The 25,974-nt window shown below is 46.0% G+C and overlaps 1 protein-coding gene across 2 annotated transcripts in view; it reads left to right on the top strand.

Moving 5' to 3' along the window:
• The window catches only part of MYO7A (myosin VIIA), a 102,912-nt gene that overhangs the window by 740 nt on the left and 76,198 nt on the right, over positions 1-25,974 (top strand). For both annotated transcript variants that reach the window (XM_074816445.1, XM_074816444.1), the window contains exon 2: positions 17,556-17,613. In XM_074816445.1, the coding sequence (XP_074672546.1) occupies positions 17,596-17,613 (18 nt within the window). In that variant the 5' untranslated portion in view covers positions 17,556-17,595. The remainder of the gene's footprint in view (positions 1-17,555; positions 17,614-25,974) is intronic.

Raw genomic sequence — 25,974 nt, 5'->3', positions numbered from 1 at the left:
TGTGTCCAGGCTGTGTTTTGGTGGTGTGTCCCCTGGGTCACAGCAGTGCTGGTGAGCAGTGCCCACGACCTTCCCAGGCTGTCTGAATTACTAGGGCCATCCCTGGGCAGGGACTGAGACCCAGCATGGGACAGGCAATTCCCACAAAGCAGTTTGCATTTTGCTGCCTGGTTTGGGAGTACAATGTGTGTGGGCTGTGCTGGACCAGCTGAGCACCGTACCAAAAAACACTCCCAGGCTTTGCAGTCACGGTATCCTAACCTATTTCCAGTCGTGATATCCTAACAAAGGTGGAACTGGCATCTCTGGGCATCTCTGGGAAGACTGGGGTGTACAGTGGAGGACCTGTCTTGTAGGCAGCACAGAGGGAGAGGTTGAAAGGCAACAGGCCAGTGGGTCTAGGATTACCTGGTTGCCCCTGGCTGCTCAATCCCCCCTGCAGAAGGAGCTGGCAGGAGAGGAGGTGGTCTTCCCACAGCTCCAGGCTGTTGTGTTGGTGTGAGAGTGCTTCTCTTCATAGTTGGGCACAAGGATGTCCAAGAACCAACCCCATGGGGTTAACCTGTGCTTTGTGTCAAGATGTTGAGGACGTGGGTTGTGTTGCAAGCTGACTCTTCTCCCCTCCTTCTCCACTGTATGATGCTATGGGTCTTATCTCTCTTCCCACGAGGTGAGGGACTGCAAGGTCCCAACAGTGGTGGTGTGAACGATAGAATTTACAGCTTTGGACTGAGCTTTGCCAATGTCCCTGTGAGACCCTGTGCAAGTCTCCCCCCTGCCCGGTGTCTGAACTATCCCAAGGACAGCAGAGGAGGGACACACAAGGGCAAAACCAGGACAGCACTTCCCTCCTGTTGATTGACACCCAGAGTGTTTTCACCCATGGCTTTGCAATCTCTGAACTCTGCCGATTTCCAAATATGTTTGTCTAAATCATGTTTAGCATTAAGTCATGGTGATGGGCCGGCAACAAACTGTCTTTCTTTTCTGCCTGACCTCGTTGAAAGCTTTGCGCTTCTGTAAAACCAACGTGTAGGGCCAAAGTCTCTTCTTGGGCTTTTTGGGGTGAGTCTGGAGTAACTTCATGAAGTTACAGTATCTCCCCACTGACACCAACATTTATGAGATCTGAATCCAGCCCAGGGATGAACCCCTTTTCCAAGGCAGTATCATTTCTAACTTATTTCCCCTCCTCAGAGCAGTCAATTCATCTCCCTCACTATTAAGTTTCCACTGTCCGGGGGCTGCTGTACAGTGTTTCTGTCTTATGCTTGCTAACTTGTGACTTCGCAATCCTTGGGTTGCCATGGAAAGGATTATGCTGTGATTAATGAAGGCATTGTCAGCTCGTAGCTTTTTTCAAAGCCTTTCCTGGAGCTGCAGAGAACAGCTTCCAAGGCTGGCAGAGAGGGGCTGATGGAAGAGGTGGCTTCAGGCACTCAGTCCCAGGCACGTTTTTGGTTAGCTGTACCAACACTGTACTATCAGGTAGCAGTTGGTACCTCCACTCGCTGCCAGATCAGCTCTGCTGGTCCTTTTTGAGGAGAAACGGGGATTTCTATTGTTCACTTGGGGCAGAGCCAGAGGTTTCTCGCTCTTGAAGCGGAATGGGACGAGAGTCACTGTACCAAGGGTAGGATGTGGAGACAGTGTGTCAGAGAGCTTTGCACTGTGTAATGCTCCTCTCTGCTAGGCAACGTGCAAGGAGAACCTGATATGGGATGAGCTGGTGTGTTTGTGATGGTCTGGTCCGCCAGCCGAGCGGCTCTGTAGAACCAGAAAGCTTCTCAGGACAGGACTGCCCCAGCAGTGTCTGTTCTTAGGTTGCCCATCCATCCATGCCCAAGTAACACCCCCAAACCCCACTGTGCCCGGAGCCTGTGCACAAAGCCCCTGTTCTGAATAGCTCTTGCAGTCAGGATACTGGGAGAGAGAGAAGTGCAGTTGTTCCCAGTTCTCAAGCGGAGTGCAACGTGTGAAAATCCAATGAAAAACAGGCATTTGAAGTAGATTGAGTGCCGAATAAATGTACAAAAGTTAAAAATCCAAAGCTAAAAATCTCTTAATTTCTTGGCACCGTTGGCTGAGTCCTCTCCAGACCTGCCCAGCCTGAGCAGCTAGGTACCAACTCCCACCTCAGCCCAGCTGGGATCTGAAAACTGAGTGCTCGATCCCATTGTCAGTCTCAGAGCAATTGCAGAAAAGCACTGAGCTCCTCTTGGACCTCGGTCCTAGCAAGTTCCTTTCACAGCCTGTTGGTTCAGCTGCTGTCATCCCCTTTCCTGCATTTAACCTGATAAAATAAGCCAGTGTTTTCCCAGGGCACAGATGACCTGAATACAGTTTCCACATGCATGAAAGGAGTTAAAACTTACGCTTTAGGTTGATTATAGACTTAGAGACTGCCTTGGGTGGAGGTTTCCACTGCTGTTGTTGCTGCACAAGCAGCCCAGCCTCCAACTTTGAGTAGAGGAAGGAAATCTTGCAAGAGGACATGCCCGAGGTTATGCTGAGTGTTGGGAGAACTGAGCCCCTGTGAATCCTGATCTTGTCCTCTCTTCCCGTCTGACACTGGGTTGTATGGTGGGAGCTGTGCTGGGAGGCAGCTTCACCCCAGGAGACAAAGCCACTCACTGCAGCAGTTCCTGACATTGGAAATGGTAATAGAAATCTGGGACCATGGCAGAGCTGGATGGGTACAAGGTTGGCAAGGGAGGATAAATAGGAAATGGCAGGTGCCTACTGTCCCTGGATGAAGGTGGCTGTTATGGGCAGCATGTAAATGTAAAGACTTTTAGAAATATTATGGGTTAGTCTCATAGTGCTTGCAGGTTGCAGCTGTGAAATACCTTCCACCTGAGAGGGCTTTGCAAATGCTGAGCAGGACTCACCTGCCCAACATACTGAGGCATAAGGAAAAGGTGCTCTGAGCCCTACCCGGGCTGTGCTAGACTTGGGACCAGGACCCATCTCTTGGGCCCAGGATCTTGTGTGTTCCCCAGGGTATCTGTCTTTCACTCCTCTGTTGACTTACCTCATTTCAAGTGATCCAAAACAAAACAAGCCAAAACAGATGTCAGGAGAGAAATGAAGAGTGAAACAGCATTGCACATTTGTGAGTCCCTGGCATGCCTACAAGTGGACTACTGTGTGCTGTTCTGGTTCCTCCATCCCAAAAATGATGTAGGTCAACTGGGGAGGAACCAGGGAAAGGAAGGATAATATAATATAAAATAATATAAAAATTAGGGAGAATCAAATAAAGGTAACGGAGAACAGGTACACAGCATAAAAGAGTTCACACAACCTGGCATCTGTGGGACTCCTTACTGCAGGACCTTATAGATCCGAAAAGTATTGAAGGGTTAAAAAAACACTTGGACAAATTCATTGATGAAAAGCATCTCAAAATATATATATTAAAGACAAAATCTTCCCTTCTTTGGCTCTAGAAGTTCCTGAGCTACAAATTATTAGTGCCTGGGGGAGTATGATGGAGTAGTGCCACTAAATCTTCACCCTGCTTTTATACGGCTCCCCAGGCATCCTCTGTTGTCCACTGCCAGAGAAATACAGTAGATGGGGAGTCCACAAGCTGGATCCAATGTGGGCTTTTTTATGTAGAGCTCATGCTTCCACTCACTAAGACTTGTTCATGCCCTAAGATCTTCCTTGAAATAATTCTTCTATTTGCCTCGCTGCACTTCTTAGTTGCCTCAGAGAAGATAAGGTGTCAGCCTTATCACTTCAGTAGCAGCGCCATGTATCATGTGGGTCAAGGAAAATAAAGCCTGTTCTCTTCCTCTTTCATTGACAATACTTGCATGCTGGCAAATACAGAGAGGAGCTTAATAGGATTTCTTGCAGGTTCTGTATCAGATCTCTTGTAGGCCGTTAGGGAATTGCCACAGAGCTGGTGATCAGCTAGATCACTGCTAGAAAGGCCGGGGTTTGTGGGCGGTTTCCTGTGAATCTCAGAGCTGACCCAAGCTGTTGTTAGGCTGAGGTTTGCTTTGCAAGTCAGTGAGATGGTTTTCCATGTGCCCAGCATGTGTTGGTGTGGGGGAGTTTGGATCCATGCTGACAGAAGAGGCTGGGAGAAGAAAATACTTTGCTTCTTGGTGGCACTGAGTTTCCAGTCTGGGCAAAAGTCCCACTGAGCTCATGTGGGACCAAAGAGCTTCACAATAACAGTGGGGCTCAAAGGGAAGGGAGGGGAACACCCACAAACCATAACACCTCCCATCATCGGAGATAGGGTCCCCTTGAGTGGCTGAGGCTGTTGGGAGGACAGGCAAACCTCCTTCACAAGGACAGAGGGGTACAGCAAATGCATGTTGTAGTGAGTTGGAAGGAGCCCTGCAAGCCTGGCTAGAGTGCATCAAAATTCCATCTCCTATGTCTGAGTCTTCGGGTGTTTTCCAGCATCAGTGGTGGTTGCCATTACATTGTGCTGCCCCAGCTATTTCTGTCCTGCTTCCTCTCATCTCTCAGCTTTGCTAGATCAACACCATCAAGGCCAGCAGGTTTACCCTGAGATGAACTCCAGGAACCTCACACACACTGGGTTTGTCTCTCCTATAGCCTGCAGAAGGTTTCGATCTGAAGAAATAAAGGGGGTGGTTATTTCATCTGTAATCTCCGTGCAGGAGCCTTCCTCAAGCCCATTGAGAAGCTGCACACAGAGGGCTGTCAGAGTGAGCAAGATGATCTCTGTTTGCTCTTCAGCTCCTCTGCTCAGTTTCTTGGCTGCCTGTAATCCCAGTGGAACGACAGAGCCAGGGTAACCTGGACTTCTGTGGTCTGCCTTTGGAAGTAAAGCCCAGGAAAAAGTCAGGCATAGCTGGCTTTATGTGGGGGGTTTTTGTACGCTGGAGAGCTGCAGGGGCCCAGAGTGGTCTTTGGTGCAGATATGAGACAACATTGTACTGCTGGAATTACTGAAAGTCTCTGTGAGCTGCCAGCAGCAGCAGTGACACACCTCCTAAACATGCCCCCATGCCAGGCTGGTGGTGCCACAGCATCCTTGATCCAAAAAAAGGATGGACAAAGCTATCCAATAGTCCTTTAGGATTTCCTTTTATTTCTTCAGGCTTTCAGAGCTACCAACTATCTCGGAGAACTTGGGGTGCCAAGACACAGCCTGCCCAGGGATCAGGATCCATAGCAGGAACTATTAGACCTTCTATGTAATTCAGTAAAGTGGTACATGAAGACTTATAAACAATTAATGAGCAGGTCAGCCCAATCTGCTGTCATGCCAGGGAGGTCTCTCAGAGCAAGGATACTGCAAAGACACCATCCCTCCATGTAAGAAATTGCTCGTCTCCAGCACAATATGGGGGAAGCTTTGCCTGGTGATGCCACCAGGGCTTGTGGGTGATGGAGCAGGTCCTTGTCCCAGGGGGAGGAGAGTGTAGCCGTGTTACTCCAGCAAGGCACCGAGATGCTGCTTCTCCCGCTGCTAAATGTCATGCCTGCACCCAAAGCATAAGCGGGGAGACAAGAGAGCACCCAGTGATCTTGGCCAAATCACTGTGAGAGCCATGTCAGCTTGGGATACCATGATGGGGCAAATCAGGACTGCTGCTCATTCAGGTTAATTTACCAGTATAGATTAGGGTGGTGGGTAACAAAGGGTAAAAGCTGTTTGGGCAACATTACTGCTCTTAGAAATAACCCTCTGGATCTTCCCCAGTGCCCTGCTACAGCTGTTTTTTTGCACAGAGCAGACTACAGTTTGGAGTAGCAAACCAGGTCCTGTCCTCCCAGCACTGAGCTCAGCAGTCAGGGAAGATATTAAATAAAAAGGGCTGGAACAAAAGTCAAGCTTTTCAGGTGCAGCTGTGATGTTGAACTCAGCCTAGGGAGTGAGACTTGTCTCCAGCAAACACCCATTTCTTATGTGTAGCTGAGAGCAAATCACAAATAGCAACAGCCACCCCTTTCCTTGGAGGAATATCTCAAAACACTGCAAACAAGGGTGGGAATGGAGCAGCTTGTTAAAACTGGAATAAAATAAGTACCTGATTAAAGCTAACTTGCTCATCTAGTCTAACTTCCATAGGAAATGAGGCCTGTGTCGTCACACTGCCTTTCTCTTTAGATGTGTCACCTAATCATGGTAGTTTGTTGACCAAGTTCACTCCAAATTTGACCGAGCTAGCACGGAAATGAAGTTCCTAGGCACTTCATAAAAATACGTGGGAGAAAACTAGTATCCTGCAGCATGATGCCAGTTCCCATTAGACGCCAAAGAGCCCAGGTGGGGTGAGAAAGCTGTCCTGGATATGTCCTACCTGCAGGAACGGCTTCTCAGGGGGACTATGCCCTTTGACTGTCAAGAAATCTTAATGTTTGGAGTTTCATGGTTGTAAATGAGGCATTTGTTAGCTCTACTGTTTGCAGAGGGACTTCTATCATTTCTGGCTCTGCTCTTTATCAGGTGGGAACTTGGCATGGAGCAAAGTCACTTCACCTCCTGGATCCTCCAGTTCTTTTGCCCATCCAGGCTGCTTGGGGATGCAGTGACTTTATGCCTGTGCAACACCAAATATATCATAGAATCACAGCATGGTTTGTGTTGGAAGGGACCTTCAAAGATCATCTAGTTCCAATGCCCATGGCACGGGCAGGGACACCTTCCACTAGCCCAGGTTGCTCAAAGCCCCGACCAACCTGGCCTTGAACCCTTCCAGGGAGGGGGCAGCCACAGCTTCTCTGGGCAACCTGTGCCAGGGCCTCACCACCCTCATTGAAAGAATTTCTTCCTAATATCCAGTCTAAATCTACCCTCTCATATGTGCTTTAGTCTAACTCTGCTTTGCAAAGACCTACAAGCATGACTTCAGCTCAGCCCTTGAGAGCACAGACCATCCCGTGTGCTGAAGCACCCCTAGAGACTTGATACGTCACCAAAACGTGAAGAGCAGGAGACAGCCCCTGTGACTCAGTTTCCCCAGGGGCAAAATTAGTATAACATTTTGCATGTGCAGCCAATGAGTCAGGGAGCTTCTGGCCCCCTCTCATTCCAGGCTATTACAGGGTTGATGTCTTCCAGCACTGCCTCATGCTGCTCTGAGGGATGAGCTGGTAATTGCACCAAAGGCACCCTGGAAGGGCAGAGCAGAGTCTCTACTTAATTTGTACAGTCCCTGTTCAAGCAAAACTCACTCTGGACTCATCAGGAGTCTCAACAGGATAAAACAGGGTTGGTATCTTCTGATCTGAACCCACTTAATCCTACTAGTCCCTGCATTTGAAGCTGACCCCAGCTTCTCTGAAGGGCCGTCCTGAATTTCTCCAGGACCACGAGAGATAAGAGGATAGTATCAAGGCGGGCGGAGGGAGGATTTCACTGAAAATCTCAGCAAAGGGGTTCCTGCTGAGAAAAAAACCTTGCAGGATTATAACAGCTTGCAGAATCCCTGCTCCAGCCAGCACTAATAGCACTGAAAGGAGAGAGACTGAACAGCCAAGGACAGACCATTAGGGACCAGCAAGAGTAGAGTGTGAGACAGCTGCTTATTAGGACAATTTAAGGACAGAGAAGAGCAGGGGAGCTGCCTTTATTACAGGTGTTTTGATCTGGAGTCATAGGCACAGACTTGGCTGTCTGCAAGAGACGCATCGCACCATCCTGGTTCTCCTGCATGACCTTGGGGAAAGTCACATTCTCCCTCTGTGCCTCAGTTTCCCTCTGTGAATGAGGACAGCATCGTCCCCTCCTCCTTAAATAGGCTGGGATTTGTGAGGGAATAACACAAACTAATAGCTTACTGGAGTGATTACTAAAACAGGGGCTGTAGTGAAGACTCTCTTTAATGAACCTCTCTATAGGAAAAAAAAACAGCAGTAGCTTAGTAATTAAGTTATTGGACTGAGGTTAGTCCAGTGTTCAGATCTTACCTCTGTCATACGTTGCCTAGGTGGTGGCAGATCATCTAGAGACTGTTTTAAAAGGGAGGACTTCATGGGACTTAGGAGTCCAAGTACCTAAGTTCCTCTGAAACCACTTCAGGAACAAGCTCGTGTGCCACAGGACAATCGCCTAACAGCCCATAAATTTCATTTTGGGGCTCTGGTCCCAGCCTGCAATGGGTGCAGTGCTCCTTCTCCTGCCCTCTGTCTTGGAGCAAGACCTATGGTCTTGCAGATTCATGAGACAGCTGGGAGGGCCAAGAAGATGATCCAGTCTAAACTCCTTCATAACACGGCTCAGTTATTCCTAACTGGAGCCAGTAATATAGGATTGGCCAGAGTAGATATCTAGGGGATATAGATATCATTCTGTATAGGCTATATACACTTATATACACACCTTCCCTTGGATCTTCATGGTGGCGTTCTCATATTATAGACGCAGCCTTTGTGGCTGCCTGAGCAATACAACCAAAGGATTAAACCTGCATCTGAGCTAAGGTCTAACAGCTGTGGTTCAGCTGCAGGGCCAGCAGAGACCGGATGGCTGAGAAGGTTGTTGCCTCCTGAACCTGGCCCAAAACAGGACATGCCACATGAACCTCCTCCCAAATTCATGCATTCATTGTAAGACACATCAGCCTGAAGTCAACCACCACATCTATGTGTATACCATGCTCTGTCAATGTCAGGGGTTGAGCAGCCCATGAAGGAGCAGGTCCATGGTGACCCAACCAACACTTGTTGATCTGCTCAGCTCAGGCTAGCTGGCGTCCCTTGAGCATGGGTGGGCAGGATCTGAGCTCTGATCTTGCCACAGTACTGTGTGGATATCCCAGTGAGCTCAGGACCATCAAGGGGACTTCCAGAACAGCCCAGCACTGTGCAGGACAGCCCTGCTCCAAAGAGTAGAGTCTTGAGAGCATGTTCATGTGCTAAATCACCCTCAATTTCAAATATAGGCTTTACTCCTGATTTGTTCTTGGCGTGTGCCGGACCCAATGTGTAGACCCTAGCAAGACTGGAAGTTCATCTATGGACAAAGAAGAGATGAAAACAGATTGCAAATACAGTTTGACCAACCTGCAAGTGCAGTGTTTTGCCTAGATCAGCTCAGTCTGCTAGGTCTGGATTATGCTGAAATTACACCTGACCTCCTTGCAAAAGGATACTTTATTTGATTAATTATTGTGGCTGTTGAAAAATACTCAATCAGCAGTAGAGGCTGGTGCACAAAGGGAAATCGCCCTCCTCAGGAGGCTGTGCCGAGCACTCTGCGACAAACTGGGATCGGATGCCGCCGTGGCCCATTGTTCTGCTCTTGCTAAGTGAAAGCACAGGGAGGGAGAAAAGGTCAGGTCTTTTGTTCAGCTGCTCTACCTGCCAGGCTTTTCGGGGGGATTGAATGAAGGGCAAATCTATTGAACTTCCTGCTGGAGGCTTAAAAAATTGATGCCCGTTTCCTGGCTACTCTCAGATGAACAGAAGCTACATATTGATTCTCTGACTTACCAGAGGAGGGAGTTTTCTGTGGTTTTTTTGCTCTGTAGCTTTTTTGGCTGGGACTCATTCAGATAAGGTGTCTCTCTCTGTGGCACTGCTACCAAGACCCTTCGAATGGTGGTTTGAGGGCCAAACCAGTCCCACAGAGTCAGCTAAGTGGTCTTTTGACATATTCCCGGCTGTTGGGGGAGCACAGGAATGGAAGAAAGGAGGGAACATCAAAATGAAACCAATCGCCTCAGGCTTCCTTGATAGTCAATGGGGAGAAATAATGCTTCAACATACAACAGACTGAGTGAATCTCCAACACACCATTCTTTAACAGACTGAGTGAACCAGTTCTTGGAAGCACCTTTGTCCCCATAATCATGAAGGTGATCTTGGTTGACTTGATCAAATGTTGTATCTGTATCTGAACAGCTCAGTCCCACTTTGGGTGTCAGATGGGACTTGGAGCACAAAAAAGAGATCGAGAAGCACAAGGTCACAACACTGTCACTGGTGAGAGGACAATATGTGCCAATTTGGTGCGGAAAGCCACAGCAGAGATGTGTAATAATGAACTCCCATTGTAGGATTTGCACGCTTCTGTCTTTCTCCATGTGTATAAACACAGGTGACACTGATATCAGCTTCCAGCTCCCTTGTGATCTGTGCCAGGAGGAGGCAAGGAAAGGCTCAGGCATTGCTTCACATCATTCCTAGGTAGTAAGTGCATCACAGGACAGGCTCTTGGCTTTGTGGAAGCTGTAGCTTTTGTCTTGAGCTCTGTTTAAAATCACATTCTAATGCCTGCAATATTTTTTGGCTGGTTTTGTTTCTTTTAATACTGTGAGACTTGTCCTATGAAGACATGGTGTCAACTCAGAGTGTTGCACTCTTGCCCCCTCAGTATGGCTAAACACACGTGCACTGTCAGTCTCACTGGGGAATTGTCTATCTTGTCCTAATCCAAAATAGGAAAAAGTTTGGGAAATTGGTCCTGGCATGCAGAGGACCAAACAAGCTCTGAGATCCTGCAGCTGGAGTTGAGTGTCCATGGTCCTTTCACTGACCGGTGCAAAGCTTTGCAAGGGTAAACAGGATGGCACAGCCTGGAGCTGTCATCGAGGGCTGTCATTAATGCCTGCAGCTCCTGGCAGAGGAAGGCACAGAGGATCACATTCCTTTCACTTGCTGTCTTTTAAAACCCTTCACACCCAGCCTCTAGAGGCATCACTGCCTTGGCATTTCATGATGTCCTGATTCTCAAATCACGGAAATCTGCACAGTTGGACTGAAGTCAGATGTGTCTCAGACTGGGGGTCTGGCCAGTGAGTTTTTTTAGCTGGGTCAAAAGAAATAACAGTGTTTACATTTTTAGCTGATCCACAGTCAACCTGACAAATTAGGAGAGATCAGGACATGGTTTAAGCACTCAGTTTTCAGGCAGAAGCCAGATTTTTTACAAGCTTTCGGTTCTACCTGAGGTCTGTTGAAAATCAAGCCCTAATTTTGGGTACTGAAGCCTTTGGCTGGAAACTCTACCTGCTGCACAAGCCTTGACACTTCTCTGTCACTCATGTTGAGTAGATGACACCCTGTTTATTGGTGGTTTCATTTACTAGCATCATTTCCCTGGGTTTCAGTTGCGTTTGCAGAATGACTGATTGCAGTGTGCATTAGTGCTGCACTTTCTTCCTTGGGCTACTTGCATGAAAAAATCCCTGATGTTCAAAATGCAAAGTATCTAATGCATGAAGACTACTCCCACCCTGGGCTGTTTTACTGCAGTAAGCCACCCTGACTCCTGCAGTCTTTTCTCCCTTTAGCTGTTTGACTAACTGATTAGCAGGTTGGATGTGTTCTTCTGTGTAGGAAAGGTTGCTTTTACTAAGAGTAGCTGGAATTTTCTGGGTTTGGAGATCCCAGGTCTACAAGATGATTGGAACATCCCTTTTTGTAAAAAAATCAACCAACACACTACCAGGTCTTCCCTGGGAATAGCATCCACCCACCAGAAAGAGAAGCTTGACGGGAGTACCCTCAAATCTAATTAGTACCTAATCCTGTGGTTCTCATCACTGTAAGGCTGAACGCTGCAGGAGTAGCTAGAGAAAAATCTGCATGTTCCCTAAAACAGCCCTTGCAGGCTGTTGTTTAGTTCTGTGGTGTTGGATCCGTGAGTAGACACCGAAGAGCCTTTCTGAGGATCTAGGGCTTCATGATGGATCTTTACTCCCCGCTATCACCTATACCTTTACCTGCCAGCTTGCAGATCTGCCTGAATCTCTCCTTTTCCCTCAGTTGTCCAGGCAGCTGGACCCACAGCTGATGGGGAAGTAATTCTTTACACCAAAATGCATCTTTTGTTCAAAGCAGCTATTTCTTTGTCTCCTGATACCAGCATTCACTGGAAAGCTGGTGGATCAAGGTCTGATCCAAAGGCTGTAGGAAAGTCTTTTCTTGACTTTCAATGAACTTGGATCAGAGTTTCTCCAGGAAAACACGCTCTGTGCTGATCACCTCCCAGGGCATGCAGAGCCTGCAGGCAGGCTGTGTCACTAGGTCATGTGAGAAACGGTAATTCTACTGTTTTCTGCAGCTTATTGCTGTTCTGACCTGCCTTGATGAGGTGACAACTTCCTCGAGTTCCTCACATCACCTGTCAGCACTGCCTCAAACTGATCCTCAATTAAGACATAAACAAAGGAACTTTCTCAGCATGGTGGCAGGCAGTGTGCTGGCTGGGTGGTGCTCACCATCTCCCCAAATCTCCATCATGAGACTCTCATACTGTTTGCTCACTTGTAAAAACTCAGGGCGTGCCATCCTGTGTGTAAAAAAAAAAAAACCAGAAATACTCTGAGTGAATTCCTGTTGCCACTGCATTGAGGGCAATACTGTTGCTTTTAATGGGAATGCATCTTTTCTCCACATTAAGAGATGACAGATAACAAAACCAGAAGACTGTGTTTATACTTGCACTGGAGGAGTTAGAAATTATTATTTCTTCTTGCAAGGATGAAGATATTTGTGCCATAGGAGAAGGGATGGTGTAAGTGAATGGCCATTACCACGAATGTTTCAATCCAAAGCTCAGAAGGGAGAAATGGGGGAGATGCTCATGTTTTAAGCATTAGCCCCAGTAGCTAAAGCATTCATCCAGTGAAACCAAAGGTCTGGGCTCTCCTCCATCAAGGTGGGAGTTTGACTCAAGTTACTCACCTCTCAGCAAGTCCTGGACAGCCAACCTTTGCACAGGCTTTGAGGGCAAACCTGAGCAGATGGGAGAACTCACCTTTTGTGCAGAAAAGAAAGCAAAATGGGAGGCTACAGCACAAGGAGACAGGGGTGTCCCAGGTAGCACTGGCTGGCAGGAGATCAGAAGTATCTAAGATTTATCCAGGATGGACTCAGAAACCATGGCAAGTGGTCTGAAATTCTTACTGTGAGAGCCTGAGTGTTCAGTTCATTGAAAAGCAGTTCATTGAAAAGTTCAGTTCATTGAGAAGTGAGGGGAGGAGACTGTAAGTGCCTCCACAGGGAGCAGACTTCAAGCCCTGAACCACTGACAAAACAATAGACACAGGTCATACCACAGAGAGGGTCCCACATGATATCAAAGCAAGTGCACATGTCTCTTGGGAAGAGCTTCCCAGACATGGCGTATGATCCTGGCCTCCCTCTGCTCCATGCCCTGGTCACCACTCCAAGCCACGTGGTGCATGAGGAAAGTGGAGGTGCAGCATTCAGGCAAAACCCTCCCATGTGGACCCATCTGTGGGGTCTGTCATGGTTGGTAATACATGACTGGCTTCAGTCGGGAAGCTGAAGGCAAATACATATGAGGAGAAGATACTTACTTCATTTTAAACACTAAGGATGATTTGACCTTTGGAAGCTAATCACTTAGAGAAGTAGTGGATTGTCTCTGTTGAGAGCTTGTTGATCAAGCTAGCAAGGAAGACACTTGTTAGCCAAGAAGGAAATGGATGGCTGCCATATTCAGACTAGTATCTTCTGACCTCAGAGCCCTGGTTTTGAGTCAGGGCTCTAGAAGAATGCAAAAATACAGACTGTCATAACTTTCCAAGCATGTCAACTTCCAGCAAGACAAAGAGTAGAAGGAATGGTATGTAGTGACATTGCCTTCTTCCCCTCTGCTCACTGTCATGCACATTCAATGGTTGGAGATCCCAAAGACTGGTGAGTTTGTTAGTTTAACCTCATTCAAGAGCCATTGTTTTTCTTCCTGATCTGAATTCTGCTTTTGGTAAGGACAAAGGTTCTTGTCTCCAAGGGTGTAGGTCTGGCCTTTTTATTCACCATTTCTCAGATGAACAGTAAAATACATTGCAAAATCTTTAATCCTTCTCAGATCCCTTGCTGGAGGGCAGGAGGTGAAAGCAGCAGTGTGCAGAGAGCATCAGTGTGTTAAATCTCTTTGCTCAGCTACGGTGATACATTACATTTCTGCCAGTCAAGTGAGGTAAACATAAGGTGAATTAACTTCTGTTTTTTCACATTGTTAAATGCCCAGGGTGTTCTCCAAAAAACAGGCTGTACAGCAAACTGGGTGCAGAGGGGGACAGGCTGTCATTGACTATGAATGCACACACCCTGTAAATTAATTCTTTGTAAATTCTCTTTGCTGTATTTGCAGACAGGAAAATAATGTGGGATGTGGAACTTCGGGAGAAAGGAACAGAATTTACATTTAGAATGAAATATCTTAATTTCTCCTAACCAATGCTTAATGAGCATGTGCTCTGGAGGATTAGTGCTGTGGAGCGATCCCCCAGGCAGTATGGCTGGTCATGTGGTTGGACTTGGGTCCTGAAGTGCCAACAAGGAGTACAGAAATGCCAGTTAAGCTGATTAGAGTAGCAACCCCCTTCTCTGCAATTGCAGGATAATGGCTTCGTCCAGGTTTCTCAGACTTTCTCCCTCCAGAGTCGAGCTGTGTCAGGTTCCTCACGCATTTGGGATCTCTTCAGAAACATGAAAGCCATGGTGGAGGTCACTCATGGTGGAGACCTTGTACTAAAGCACTCCTTGGCTTCTGTTGACCACTGCTTACAAGCAAGTGGTGTCTATAGTTCCATGTCACACATCACTCTGCATCCAGAAGTAGTTTAAAGGCCCTTCAGCCTCACCCCACTGCCTCCCTCAGATGTTCTGTTCAGATGATGTCCAACTAGTGATGCCCAGAAAGCTGCAAAATGAACCAAATTTACAAAAAAATACACTTTCCAAAGGTGTGTCTTTGTGCTCTTGTGTTATACGTGAGTGATTTGGGAGAGATGCTGGGCACATCTTGTTTAGTTCAGCTCATTTCCCGTAGCACAAGCAGCTGTAGAGCTTCACATAGGAGATGAAGGTGGGATCGAAGTGCCCTATGCTCGCCTGCCAGCGAGAGTCAGAGGGTCCAGATGACTGTTTTGTTCCACCAGAGCTCCCATGAATTAGCAGGCAGCTGATCTCTCTGGTGCTCAGACAAGCCCTATCCTTCTTACTGATCCCTGTGGGAAGAACAGGGAGGGCAGCCCTCTGCTCCCCCTGCCCTTCCTTTTTGGGGTTTTCCCTGCTGAGCAAGCCGTGGGGAAAGCGTTGTGATGGGGAGAGCATTGAGCAAGAGCAAGCCTGCTGGCTTGGGCTGAAGGCTAGATGTTCGGAAAAACAAAAAAACCCACAACAGGCTCTGGGTACCAAAGTCCTGTTTAAAAGCACTGTGTGGGGTATGTAAATGCTCCTCCAAGTCTGGCACAACACCTATGTGGCATCACCACAGGCCGGCCTGAGCAGGGTGCCCACATACAAGGTGGTTTTTATGCTGGAAGCCAGTGGGACAGTGCTTTGCTTCAGCAGCAGAAGGACAAACGACTGAAGGAGCAGTTCTGAGACCTGAAACCGTGGCTCTAGCCCAGCCTGTGGGAGGAAATGCCCCATACACAGCTTTTGCAACATGGACACCCAATGGGGCAAGCTCACCTAGGCCATTTGGCTAATTAGCAAGCAAATCAATAATGACTGGAATACTTATGAGCTCACCTGCTGGGTGAGATCTTTGTTTTTCAGAGAGGAAAACTGAGGCAAGAAACTATAAGATAACTTGTCCGTAACAGATGTCCTTCACCCGAGGAACTCAGACTGCTACCCAACCCAGTGTTCAACACTGCCCCTATAATATCTGTTAGAGACCTGGAGGGACCTCTGGAGAACCTCACTCAGCACCTGATCTGAGCCAAGCCAAGATTTCACTAACTATTCCCAGTGGAGGAGACTCATCAGCACCCCTAGGCAGCCTGTCTCAGGGCTCACTGCTTGGCAGGGTTAGAAAGTTATTTTCAAGCCATAAGAATTAAGAAGAGGAATAATTTAATGTGCCACAGAGAAAATTCAAACTGAGAATTAGGAAAATTGCTTCACGGCCTTTCAGATATTAAAGTAGGGAGCATGATTTTCCACCAGTCGTCTGTTTTCTAGAAAAAGCAAAATTAATTCATTAAATATGGTCTATGGCCAAAATTTGTCTAGTGAGTGTTTCCTTGTGAACAGTGATGCTTTTAGGACACCAGTTCCTTCCCCAGGGGAAAGAGAGGTGGGCAATGCTGAGGGATCATGTAGATGGTTTCAACAACTGGTTGTTTTCATTAAGGTGGTGAAGGCACTTAGATGTCAAACTCCTACAACTTTCAGTGGGGTAGTTATCCACCTTCAAACATGTTGTCAGTAAAAATGTAGAGGTGGTGCAGTCAGCATGGTGAGGAAAAGGGGAATCACTGGAAATGCTGTTGAGCCTTTGCAGTCCCTGCAGGAGCTAATAGAGATAAATCCTGCCTTTCTAGCTAGGATGGGAACATCTGTGTTTCACACAACAGCTGAGAGGCTACAGAAAAATCATCCAGCAGGATCAGCACCAAAGACTGAGCCCTACATTACTGAATGGGATGAGTGCAGTTGCTGCTGGTGAGGAAGAAACATCGCTCTCCTTGCCATGAGGAAAGTGTGTTGGGACACTGGCATGGGGCATTATCACTCCTTTTTTTTTCCAAGACTGAGTCTGTCCCACTGTGACATTGTGTGTCTTTGAGACATCTCACCTGGAGATGGTTGAGGGGGAGGTGGAAAGATTTTACTATTCCCTCCTGCCCACCCAAGAAACGTTCTCCTTTTAGTGGGGAAGGCACAAAAATAAAAATTATGGCTAAAGCCTGAAACAAAATATCTAGGTTTGTATGACAAGTCTGGACTGCTTTGTCACTGTGAAAGGAAATGTCTTGTGTCCTGCAAGATTATCCTTCATCATCCTTGACATCTACAGTGTCTTGTGGGAGTTCTGTCTCTCAGGTAGAGTGCCTTTTGTCTGCTTTTTAAGGCATGAGCGTTTTTACCATGTTGGAAAATGTTCCACATCATAAATATAACAATTACTGATTACCATGTAGTAAGGATGACTTGGAGGTTAAAAACTGCAGAAATTCAATTCTTTGAAAGCATTTTTTCACTCATACACACCAAATCCATTTAATGCTGGGAGCACTGTGAAGTGACACCACACACCAGGAGGCACAAACCCAGGAGCAGCATGGGACTTTCCCATATAAATCCCACAAAGGTACAATTTGCATAACAGGCAGGAGCAGGGTGTGGAGCTACTCAGTCCAGTCCAGGTATTAGTTGCAGGCTATGGTGTAGGACTTGGTATTTTCTTTCCTCTCCTGAAAGCAGTTTTGGTAGAAAGATGATAATCCATCCCATCTTGCAGGCTGTAAGGACAGGACTCCCTTTCTCCGTGTGCTTTAATTCATACCATGGGATCTGATGACACATGCAATAAATCAGTATGAGTCTGTTTGCTAGCTTAATCCTTGGATAACTTTCTAGGACTCAGTTTACAAAATAGTACCTGCATAAGCAACCTCCAGTCCCAGTCTCATTCACCACAGTGCAGGCATTAATCTGGATGTATTAGAGGATTGTCTCTCACTGTCTGGAATTAATATTACAAAAGCATTGGGAGTTAAGTGCTCCGAGCCCTCTTCCACACCTCAGGGCTGCATCTGTCCCTTTAGGGTTGGGACAGTCCCTAAACTGGGGTCTATGAGTCCAGGTGTCTGTTCATTAATTGCCGATTTCTTTTGGTTTAGGTCCTTTCCTGGTGATTGCTGATGTGTTTATACAGGAACCATGGTCATTCTACGACAGGTAAGTGAAGCATTCCTCTCTTCAGTATTTCTAATTTTACTCCATCACCCCAAGGAATAATAAGGGTTTTTTTTTTTTTGGGGGGGGGGGAGGAGGCTCAAGTCAGGCTATTTTTATACTATTCTATTTCCCTAAAAGGAATGTTACAAGATGCAGAGATACTCATTAGCCTTAATCCTTGATTGGCTTAGAGGAAATCGTTGCTCTGTGTGTGTAGTCCAGATTAACCTCGTGCAATGTTCCACTTCTATTTTCTCATCTGGAATGGCCCAGAAGCTTCATGTGAGTCCTGGATATGCAGAAGAATAAAACAGTTTACTGCCTGTCTTGAAGAATGATCTAGTCAAGAATTTTCAATTTCCAGGAACAGTGATGCTTTGGATGTGTAAAAATTGAGTCCTTTTGCACATTTAAAAAGAAATCAGATTGAAGAATTAAGTTATATGGCAGGTGTCATGTAGATTCTGAAATAATTTAGGGCTTGAAATTGTAGTGTTTTCCATGTCTAGGCATAACATATCTCTCGCTCTCAGCTTCTGGGGTGTCTCACTGCCATGCCTCACCTGGGGAGGATGCCATGTGTCCTGGGTTGGCGCTGCAGTTTAAGACTCAAATATGTCAATGCAGTCAAGCATTGAGGCAATGGAGCAAATCTACCCAACAGTTTTGATTCAACTCTGTGTCTGTCTTGGCAAATATGCTTTTGGCTGCAACTGGGCAGAAAGCGCTGGACCTTTGAAGCCGCGTGCAGGAACTCACATGGTATCAGTTTATACCAGAGACAAGAAGAGTTGAGGATAGCTTTGGGGGTGGTAGGAATGCCAAAGACCTCACGGAGCAACTGAAATGCTCTCTACAGTGTTGCCCTGACCTATCAGGAGCTGTGGCCCAACAAAAGCAGGCTGCACTTTGGCAGGGGTGATTAAGAGCTCAGTCCTCCTTCCAAAAGGCTCAGAGATGTTGGACCCATGTCACAAACACTGACTGATGCATTTTGAGATGCCAACAAAAATGGGTGTGGAAATTAAAGCAAAGTATGTTGATATGCTAATTTGAAAGCTCAGAATAGCAGTTGTGGCTCTAAGAAATACCCTAGAACAACTCTGTCTAGGATGGTATCACTCCAGGCTGCCTGTAATGTCTCTCTGCTGGAGGTTACCCCTCTGTGGTTCAGCTACTAGTTCATAGTCTTCTGTATTGATCTGAGTTCACCCTTTGCAGACTTTTAATCAAATCGACCATCTTCCTAGTTATCCAAAATCAAGGTGTCTTGTCTAGGCAGGGAGGCAGGGTGCTTTTGAAGTCATTTCCTTCCCACCTTTCTTAGGGTAGGACGGATCTTCTTTCCGGAGATGTCTCTTTCCCTTGTCTACCTAAGCCCTAAGCAAGACTAGCTTAGGCGCTTGACCCAGCTGTGAATGGAAAGCTATGGTGAGGAACATCATTCTTTTCTTCTGTCACCTCTGCTACCATGATACAGCAAAGAGGCCAAGTAGATGTCTCCAATAACATCATCAAGGCACTTTATGCCATCCATCTAGACACTAATTAGCCAGTCCCAGGATCTAGTCTGGTATTTGGGTCCTTATTAAAACCTCAGGATCTGGTTGGTCTGGTGTGAAAATGGGGCTGAATTCTTGGGCTTTTACCTCTCACGTCTGTAGTGTTACAGCAGTAAAGATGGAGCAGAGCAGGAGTGATGCTGCCCTTATGCTAGCAGATGAAGAGTTATTTCTGGGATGTTACAATAGAAGGAAGAACACAGTGGTATTTCTATATTGAAAGCTGAATGCTGGAGAATAAACCTGGAGCCATTTGTGATTGATGTGCTTGCATCACTCAAGTGTTCAAAGCCCATCTCCTCCAGGCAGGTATTACAACAACCCTTAACAGTGAAGCCTTAATATTCAGTGTGCGTGTTCAGTCTCCTATAGGCTTTTTTAGAGAAGATACTCAGTTGTTTTCCACACAAACATCTTTTTGTTCATGAGGACTGGGTGTTTGAAAGTGTATAAGGAATCTCCAAGTGGACTCCCAGAAGTTATCAACAATATTTGACACATTTCTTTGGGATTAAAGCTTCTTATTAAACAAGGAAAACCCTAGCCCCCTAAAACAACCTGCTGTTTTCAAAAAGCTCTTCCATTTCTTACTGTTCTTGCTAGTTTTGAGATTAACTCTTCCTGTGGGTTCAGATGCAGAGCAGGTGCTAACAAATATCAGGGAAATAATTTTGTGTAGAACCTGTTGCTTACTGCAAACATCTCTCTGCAGCATGGATATGGTGAGCAAGGACCCCTCCATAATGAAATAAGGTTACCCAGTTGTTAGCAGGTACAGGCTCTTTCTGAGGTCATTTTATACCAGTTTTCCCCATCTAAAGGTCCAATCTGAGTCACACTTGAACCACTTTGCTCTCTGTGGTCCAAAGAGCTGCTGTTTATGGTGGTACTTAATTACAAGCAGCAGCAAGATATGTGTGTTGCCTCGTTCAGTTTTGCTGTAAGATTTTAGAAACACATTGGTGCTGTTCCTGATCTGTATGACTTTCCAGGGAGCTTTCCCTCTGTCTTTTCTTTTGGGTTTTTTTGAATGTGCACAACATACTTACGGTTCTCCCATCCCACCCCTTTTCCCCTGAAAACTTTCTCCAACAAGATCAAACAAAAAATCTAATTGTCACCTGGGATGGACCAGCACAGAGCTTTTGGCCCCTACAGCTTGGTTTTTCCTGTCCTTACCCAGCTATAAATCCAGGATTTTTGAAGGTGAGCCCGTGGCATTGCACCCCTTCCACTCTCCCATCAAAACAGTTCACACTAGGATCTGTCTTAGAGGTTGGCTCTGAGCAGTTGGGCTCTGAGCAAGGAGGAAAAAACACACAGAGCTCCTGTCCTGTGTCTTCTACCCAGTAATTCAGAAGAAAAGCCAATATTGTACCCCGGTAGGGGCCTGCAGGGAGCCAAACTTATCAGCTTTAGTCTCTAGCAAATTATTCATGGCAAGTCCATTTCCAAGCACAAAGAAAGGGAAGATAAAAAAGGAGGGCTTCCTAAATTCCTGCCTTGGAACCCTGACAAGTTCATTTGGCTCTGCAGCACAGCGGCAGCTCATTCTGTCTTTTATTTAAAGCAGAGATGTTTTTAGAGCTGGAGTGGAGACCAGGAGGGTGTGGTGGCCCCAAACGCAGATGACCACACAGCCTGGCGAGGGGCACATTGCTGCTCCAGGGAGAGGGCTTTGCTGAGGCCACTGCTGACCTGGTGACAAATAACAAATGTTTGCTGCTTGCCACATGGCTGGTTTTGCCAACTCTGTCTTCTTGCTCACGTAGGCAGCCCGCATATAACCTGATCTTAAATCCACGGTTTCCCAGTGCTGCAAATTTCCTGCTGCTGGGCCAGACCGACAGAAATAAAAACCAATTATCTGCTGGGGAATAACGCATGCTTGCAAAATTCAAGTATTTCATGTAGGACCAAGTTCAGCATCTCACAAAGCTCATCAACTAAACAAGACTTGGCAGAAGATTGTATCTGTGTTTCTGTGGTCTCCTGACCATGTCCAGACCACGAGGCGCATTGCTGCTGTTGTGGATTTATCCTAGTCTTAGTGGCCCCCCAACCTGCTCCTGGGGCTACAGGGAGAAAAGTAGAAATAAGAATAAAAGAAACAGCAGAGACCTAAGCTAAGCAGATAAAGGAAACCAAAGCTCAGCCAGAAATTAAGGTCCTGAGGGATCAAGCACTGTGGACACCTCATGCTATAAAGCTCTTTTTAGTTCAACACCAAAGCAAGGAAGGTGTCTCCCAGTAGTCTGAAGCTTTTCAGGAGCCAAGGCTTGGTCAGAGACTTGAGCTCTGCTCTCCTGGCTTGGCAGTGCTCCTGGTTAGGTGACTGTTGGGGACAATGCTAAAACCTCATGATTTCTCTGCAGCTATTCATTCTGCAAAGTCTGTGCCACCTCTGGCATTTCTTTGAGCGTAAAACCCCGATACTGCTTCAGCTTTAAGCCCCACAAAACAAGTCCTGCGGGAATGAGACCATCATTGTTCATGTCTGTGTTTTCTGAGGGTATCTGTGGTTTCCTGGTCTTGTGTCAGGACTGGCTTTTAGCTAAAATTGTCCTTTCCCCTTCTTGCTATTTCTCAGGTGTTTGTATAGAGAACAAACGATTTCCTCCCTAGCCTTGGAATTGACCAAAATCCTACAAACCCCCTTTTTTTTTTTCCCCTTGTAAAACAAGCTCTGCAGCCCTCTCGTGATGGTGGCAGCCCCTTCTGCACCAGCTCCAGCTTAATTTCTTCTTGCTAAGACCAGAATTGCACATTGCATTGCAGGTGAAAGGGATTTGTGCAGTTCATTAATGAGCAGGAATAGATTTTGTGACCACCAGCATTTTCAGAGATTCAGTTTGATGCTCCAGATATTTTCCCTTGCTGGGAGTAAGAATAGCAGAGACCAGATTTTGAAACCCTTCAGTCCATTCGCAGACTTCTCCCAGCTGGGTTCTGTGAGCACTGGTTTTACCTGGAGCTGGCATACACTATTTTGGGTGTTTGGATAATATGCATTCAGCTTTGCTAAGTGATTCATTATGCTATATATTTTGTTAGCAAGGAGGAAGGGGTGGGGGAGAAAACCAATGTTATTGTAGGTCTTCTCAGGGCTGATCTGTAATCATGTTATTATAAAAAGCACAGTGTAAGTCCACTGTTTGGATTCTCTTTCTCATAAACACTGAATAATTTAAGTCTTCTCCCATTTATGCCTTGTATCTGTCTGATCTATGAGTCTGAGGCTTCCCTGGATAGCTGTAATGCAGCAACGAGAAGTCCAGCACAAGCCAACCAAAGGGCACATTTACATATAGATTGAAACATGAATCGTTGGGAGCCATTCATTAGGTGCAGTGCTCAAGACATTTGGCATTTTAACAGCTCTCTGCATCAAATCCTTTCCATCAAATTTATGGGACAATTAAAGTGCTGGGGTAGCTGTGTGGAGAAAATGAAGCTGCAGGCTAGGGAGATGTTGTTGCCGTGCTATGGCTGCAGAATATAAATTGCATGATGTCAAATAAAGGTAGAGCGAGCAATCTCAGCGCTGGTGTGGAGATACCCTGCCTCGTAGAGAGCCTGTCGGAAATGTGCTCGATCCTGCTTTCTGGCACCTTAGACAAGCTCTCAGGATTTATCTTCCCCAAAGCATATGCACTGAAACCTTAATCTATTTGATCTCAAGACAGAGAAGGCTTGGAGTGAGAGTTGTTATATGTGTGGGTGAGTTTAGTTTTGCTTTTTTAAAGAGGCAGTAGCAAAATACCCAGCTAATGGGACATTCATTTGAGGGTATAGGAAACTTCAAAGGACTCAGTAACAAAATTTACCTTGAATTAATCTTGGAACCTCAGGCTTCCCCACGGAAAATCTACCATCCTTGGAGACAGCCCTTGTACAGCAGCTCACATATCATCTTGTCTTCTTGATGGTAACTTTTCCATGTGTGTCAGAACCCTTAAAAATGGGATTTAACTTGCTGAGACCTGAAGTCTCAAGCAAGAAGAGAGAAATTCAGCCTCTCAAACTTCCTCTTTCTCTTAAGTTCTCCCACTCATTATGGCCTCAAGTTGCACTAGGGGAGGTTTAGATCAGATATTAGGAAAAATTTCTTCACTAAGAGGATTGTCAGGCATTGAAACAGGCTTCCCAGGGCAAGGGTTGAGTCACCATCCCTGGAGGTATCTAAAAGACATGTAGATATGGCACTTAGGGACATGGTTTAGTGGTGGACTTGGCAGTGTTAGGTCAACGGTTGGACTCAATGATCTTGAGGGTCCTTTCCAACCTAAATGATTCTGTGATTCTATAATCTGATTCTGAAGAGGTCTCACTGTTTGTGTGTGCTTTCTGTAAAGAAAAAGCCTGTAATGACTCTTTAACCTCACATGGCCATTGTGCACCAGCTGGTGGGACTGGGGGATGCTGGCCCTTTTAGCAACCCCTTTGCAAGAGTGAGGTTTGGGGAGGGAGGTCAAAAATACTTCATTCCCACCAACCCCCATCCCACCCCACATCTTATCCTGCTGTTAGGGATCAACATAAGTGTTGATTTCCCTTGGTCCTCACTCCAGCCATTGAGCTCCTGATTAGTGTTCGTAAGGGGAGCAGAGCAGAGCAAAGGAACTCCCGTCCCGTCCCGTCCCATCCCATCCCATCGCGTCCCGTCCCGTCCTGTCCCCAACCTCACACATCCACCTCCCTCTTTCTGTCCTCCACTCCCTCCCAGATGTGTGATACAGCTGTTGGCTGGACCACGTTGCCCATAATTTCACCAAAAATCATATGATTTACAAGTCCTTTAAAAAAATCTTGAACATAATTTATGATTTCTTATTTATTGCTGTTATTTTTACTCAGATCACTTCTCAGATGGGATCTAGGGAGTGACAGTTGGAGGTATTGGGGTAAATGGTAGACATTTAAGCCAACATGGCTGCTGTAAGAAATGTTTGTGATATGACATCCTTAATGGAGTGTGGGACCATGCTTTTCATCTGCTCCTTGTACAAATGGCTGTGCAGCAGGCAGGAGGCTCTCCCTGTTTGAGGCGACCCCCTTCATCAAATTCTTCTTGCAAAATTGGAAAACATTCAACAGCAAGGCATTAAAAAGGAAGCCCTCAACATTTCATGGATTTGGGGTCACAGGCACATCTGTGGCATGACCCTGATGTATGATAGTGAAAGATTTGGCCCTTATGGTGTGAAATTCATTCCTTTTTCAAGCCACAGCATCATTTGCTAGCACGGTGTAGATCTGACAGCTGTTTCCTAAAAAAAACCTTAGCTCTGGCTTTATGCACTCAGGTTCAAGAAGCTGTGTACAGCTCCTGGGGTCCAGGGAAAGGAAAGCAATAACAGACCTTTGCAATAGCACAAATTGAAAAATGACGTTTCTTTCTAAGTAGAAAATTGAGCTGGGAGTACAGAGAATATCTGCCGAGATGTTATTGCCTGGTCAATAAATAAAATAATTTTATTGGAATTAAAAGTTGACTTTGAAAGGAGAATTCCAATGAGAATGTCAAAATTATATACTCCATGTCAGTCTTTAGCCAAACTCAAGTGTTTTCATGAAAAACTTTGTTTATTTGTTCTTCCTGTTGCATTTTAGGTTTTGGTGAAATGGCATTCTCTAAGGAAGATTTCCAGTAAGAATTTTGGAGTAGTAAATCTATTTTTAGTTGTTTTATAAATGTAACAAAAACAGAAGGAGGATTTGGATGTTTGCTAGAACACACATAAGGAGGCTGTTCTGAAAAAATTAAAATCTGTTTAAGAACATAGAAAATTCAATACTGTGAGTGAAATAGCCTGAGACACGCTGGTAAGCCAGCTGGCACTTTAGATACCTCTACTGGGGCTTCCAACAGTGGGGAAATTAGATGAATTAGTGTGGGCTGGGACTTGGGAATCTGTATGATGATGTTTTGTATTCTCATTTTGCCATCCCTGGGTATATTTGCAGATATTGCTCTAGTGGTCAGCAGGACTGACCAGCTCGTGCAGGGGTTGTGTATTAGACTGTTGCAATGTAAGGGAATTGCCTTTTTCCTGTTGACCACATCTGTGTGGATCTGAGTTCTGCGAACAGAAGGTGATGCAGTGGATCAGTCCTTCTCTCCTTCCCAAATCACCCTTGCTGCTGTCTGTACAAGGGAGGTGGCACTGGCAGAGGAATGCAGCTGCTTTTTTGCACTGGGGAAAGGTCAATCTTAAAAGTTTACAAGGATTTCATCCTCCGTTAGGCAATTTTGTGAAAGGAGAAAACTTCACCAGCTATAAATTATGAGGACTTCTGTTTCTGAACAGAAATTATTATAAAACTCTGAACAGAGTTACAATGTGCTGAAGTTGGGAACATATAAAATGACCATATTTGTTCAGACCTGGGTCTGTCCCATGTGGTATTCTGTATCCAAACTGACTGTTGGTGAACACCAAGGGATGAGTAAGCATACAGTGTAATTTCCTCACAATATTTTCCTATCCTTCAGCTAATTTCCTGGCCTCCATCTATGAACTCTCAGCTTGATGATTTCCCAAGCCTGATACAATTTATTTGGTTAGTGGTCCCTAATGCATCTCCCTTCCAAGCACTTGTCCAGCTTTCTTACTTCTCCAGGTATCCTACCCACCTCCATTGCTTTTTGCTCAACCTTGTCTCTACTGACTTCAGTTGATGTCCCCTTATTTTTGGACTGGAAGAGTATTTTAAAGAAGTAACTCTACAGACTTGTCCACTCTGCACTAGGCATCCACGTGGACCACTGGTGAAGATAGAATGCTACCCTAGGTGG

This window comes from Strix aluco, chromosome 2 (assembly GCF_031877795.1).
Source record: "Strix aluco isolate bStrAlu1 chromosome 2, bStrAlu1.hap1, whole genome shotgun sequence".
In the NCBI taxonomy this organism is placed as follows: domain Eukaryota; kingdom Metazoa; phylum Chordata; class Aves; order Strigiformes; family Strigidae; genus Strix; species Strix aluco.
Note: the sequence above shows the minus strand (reverse complement) of the source record. Positions and strands in the feature narration are given on the sequence as shown.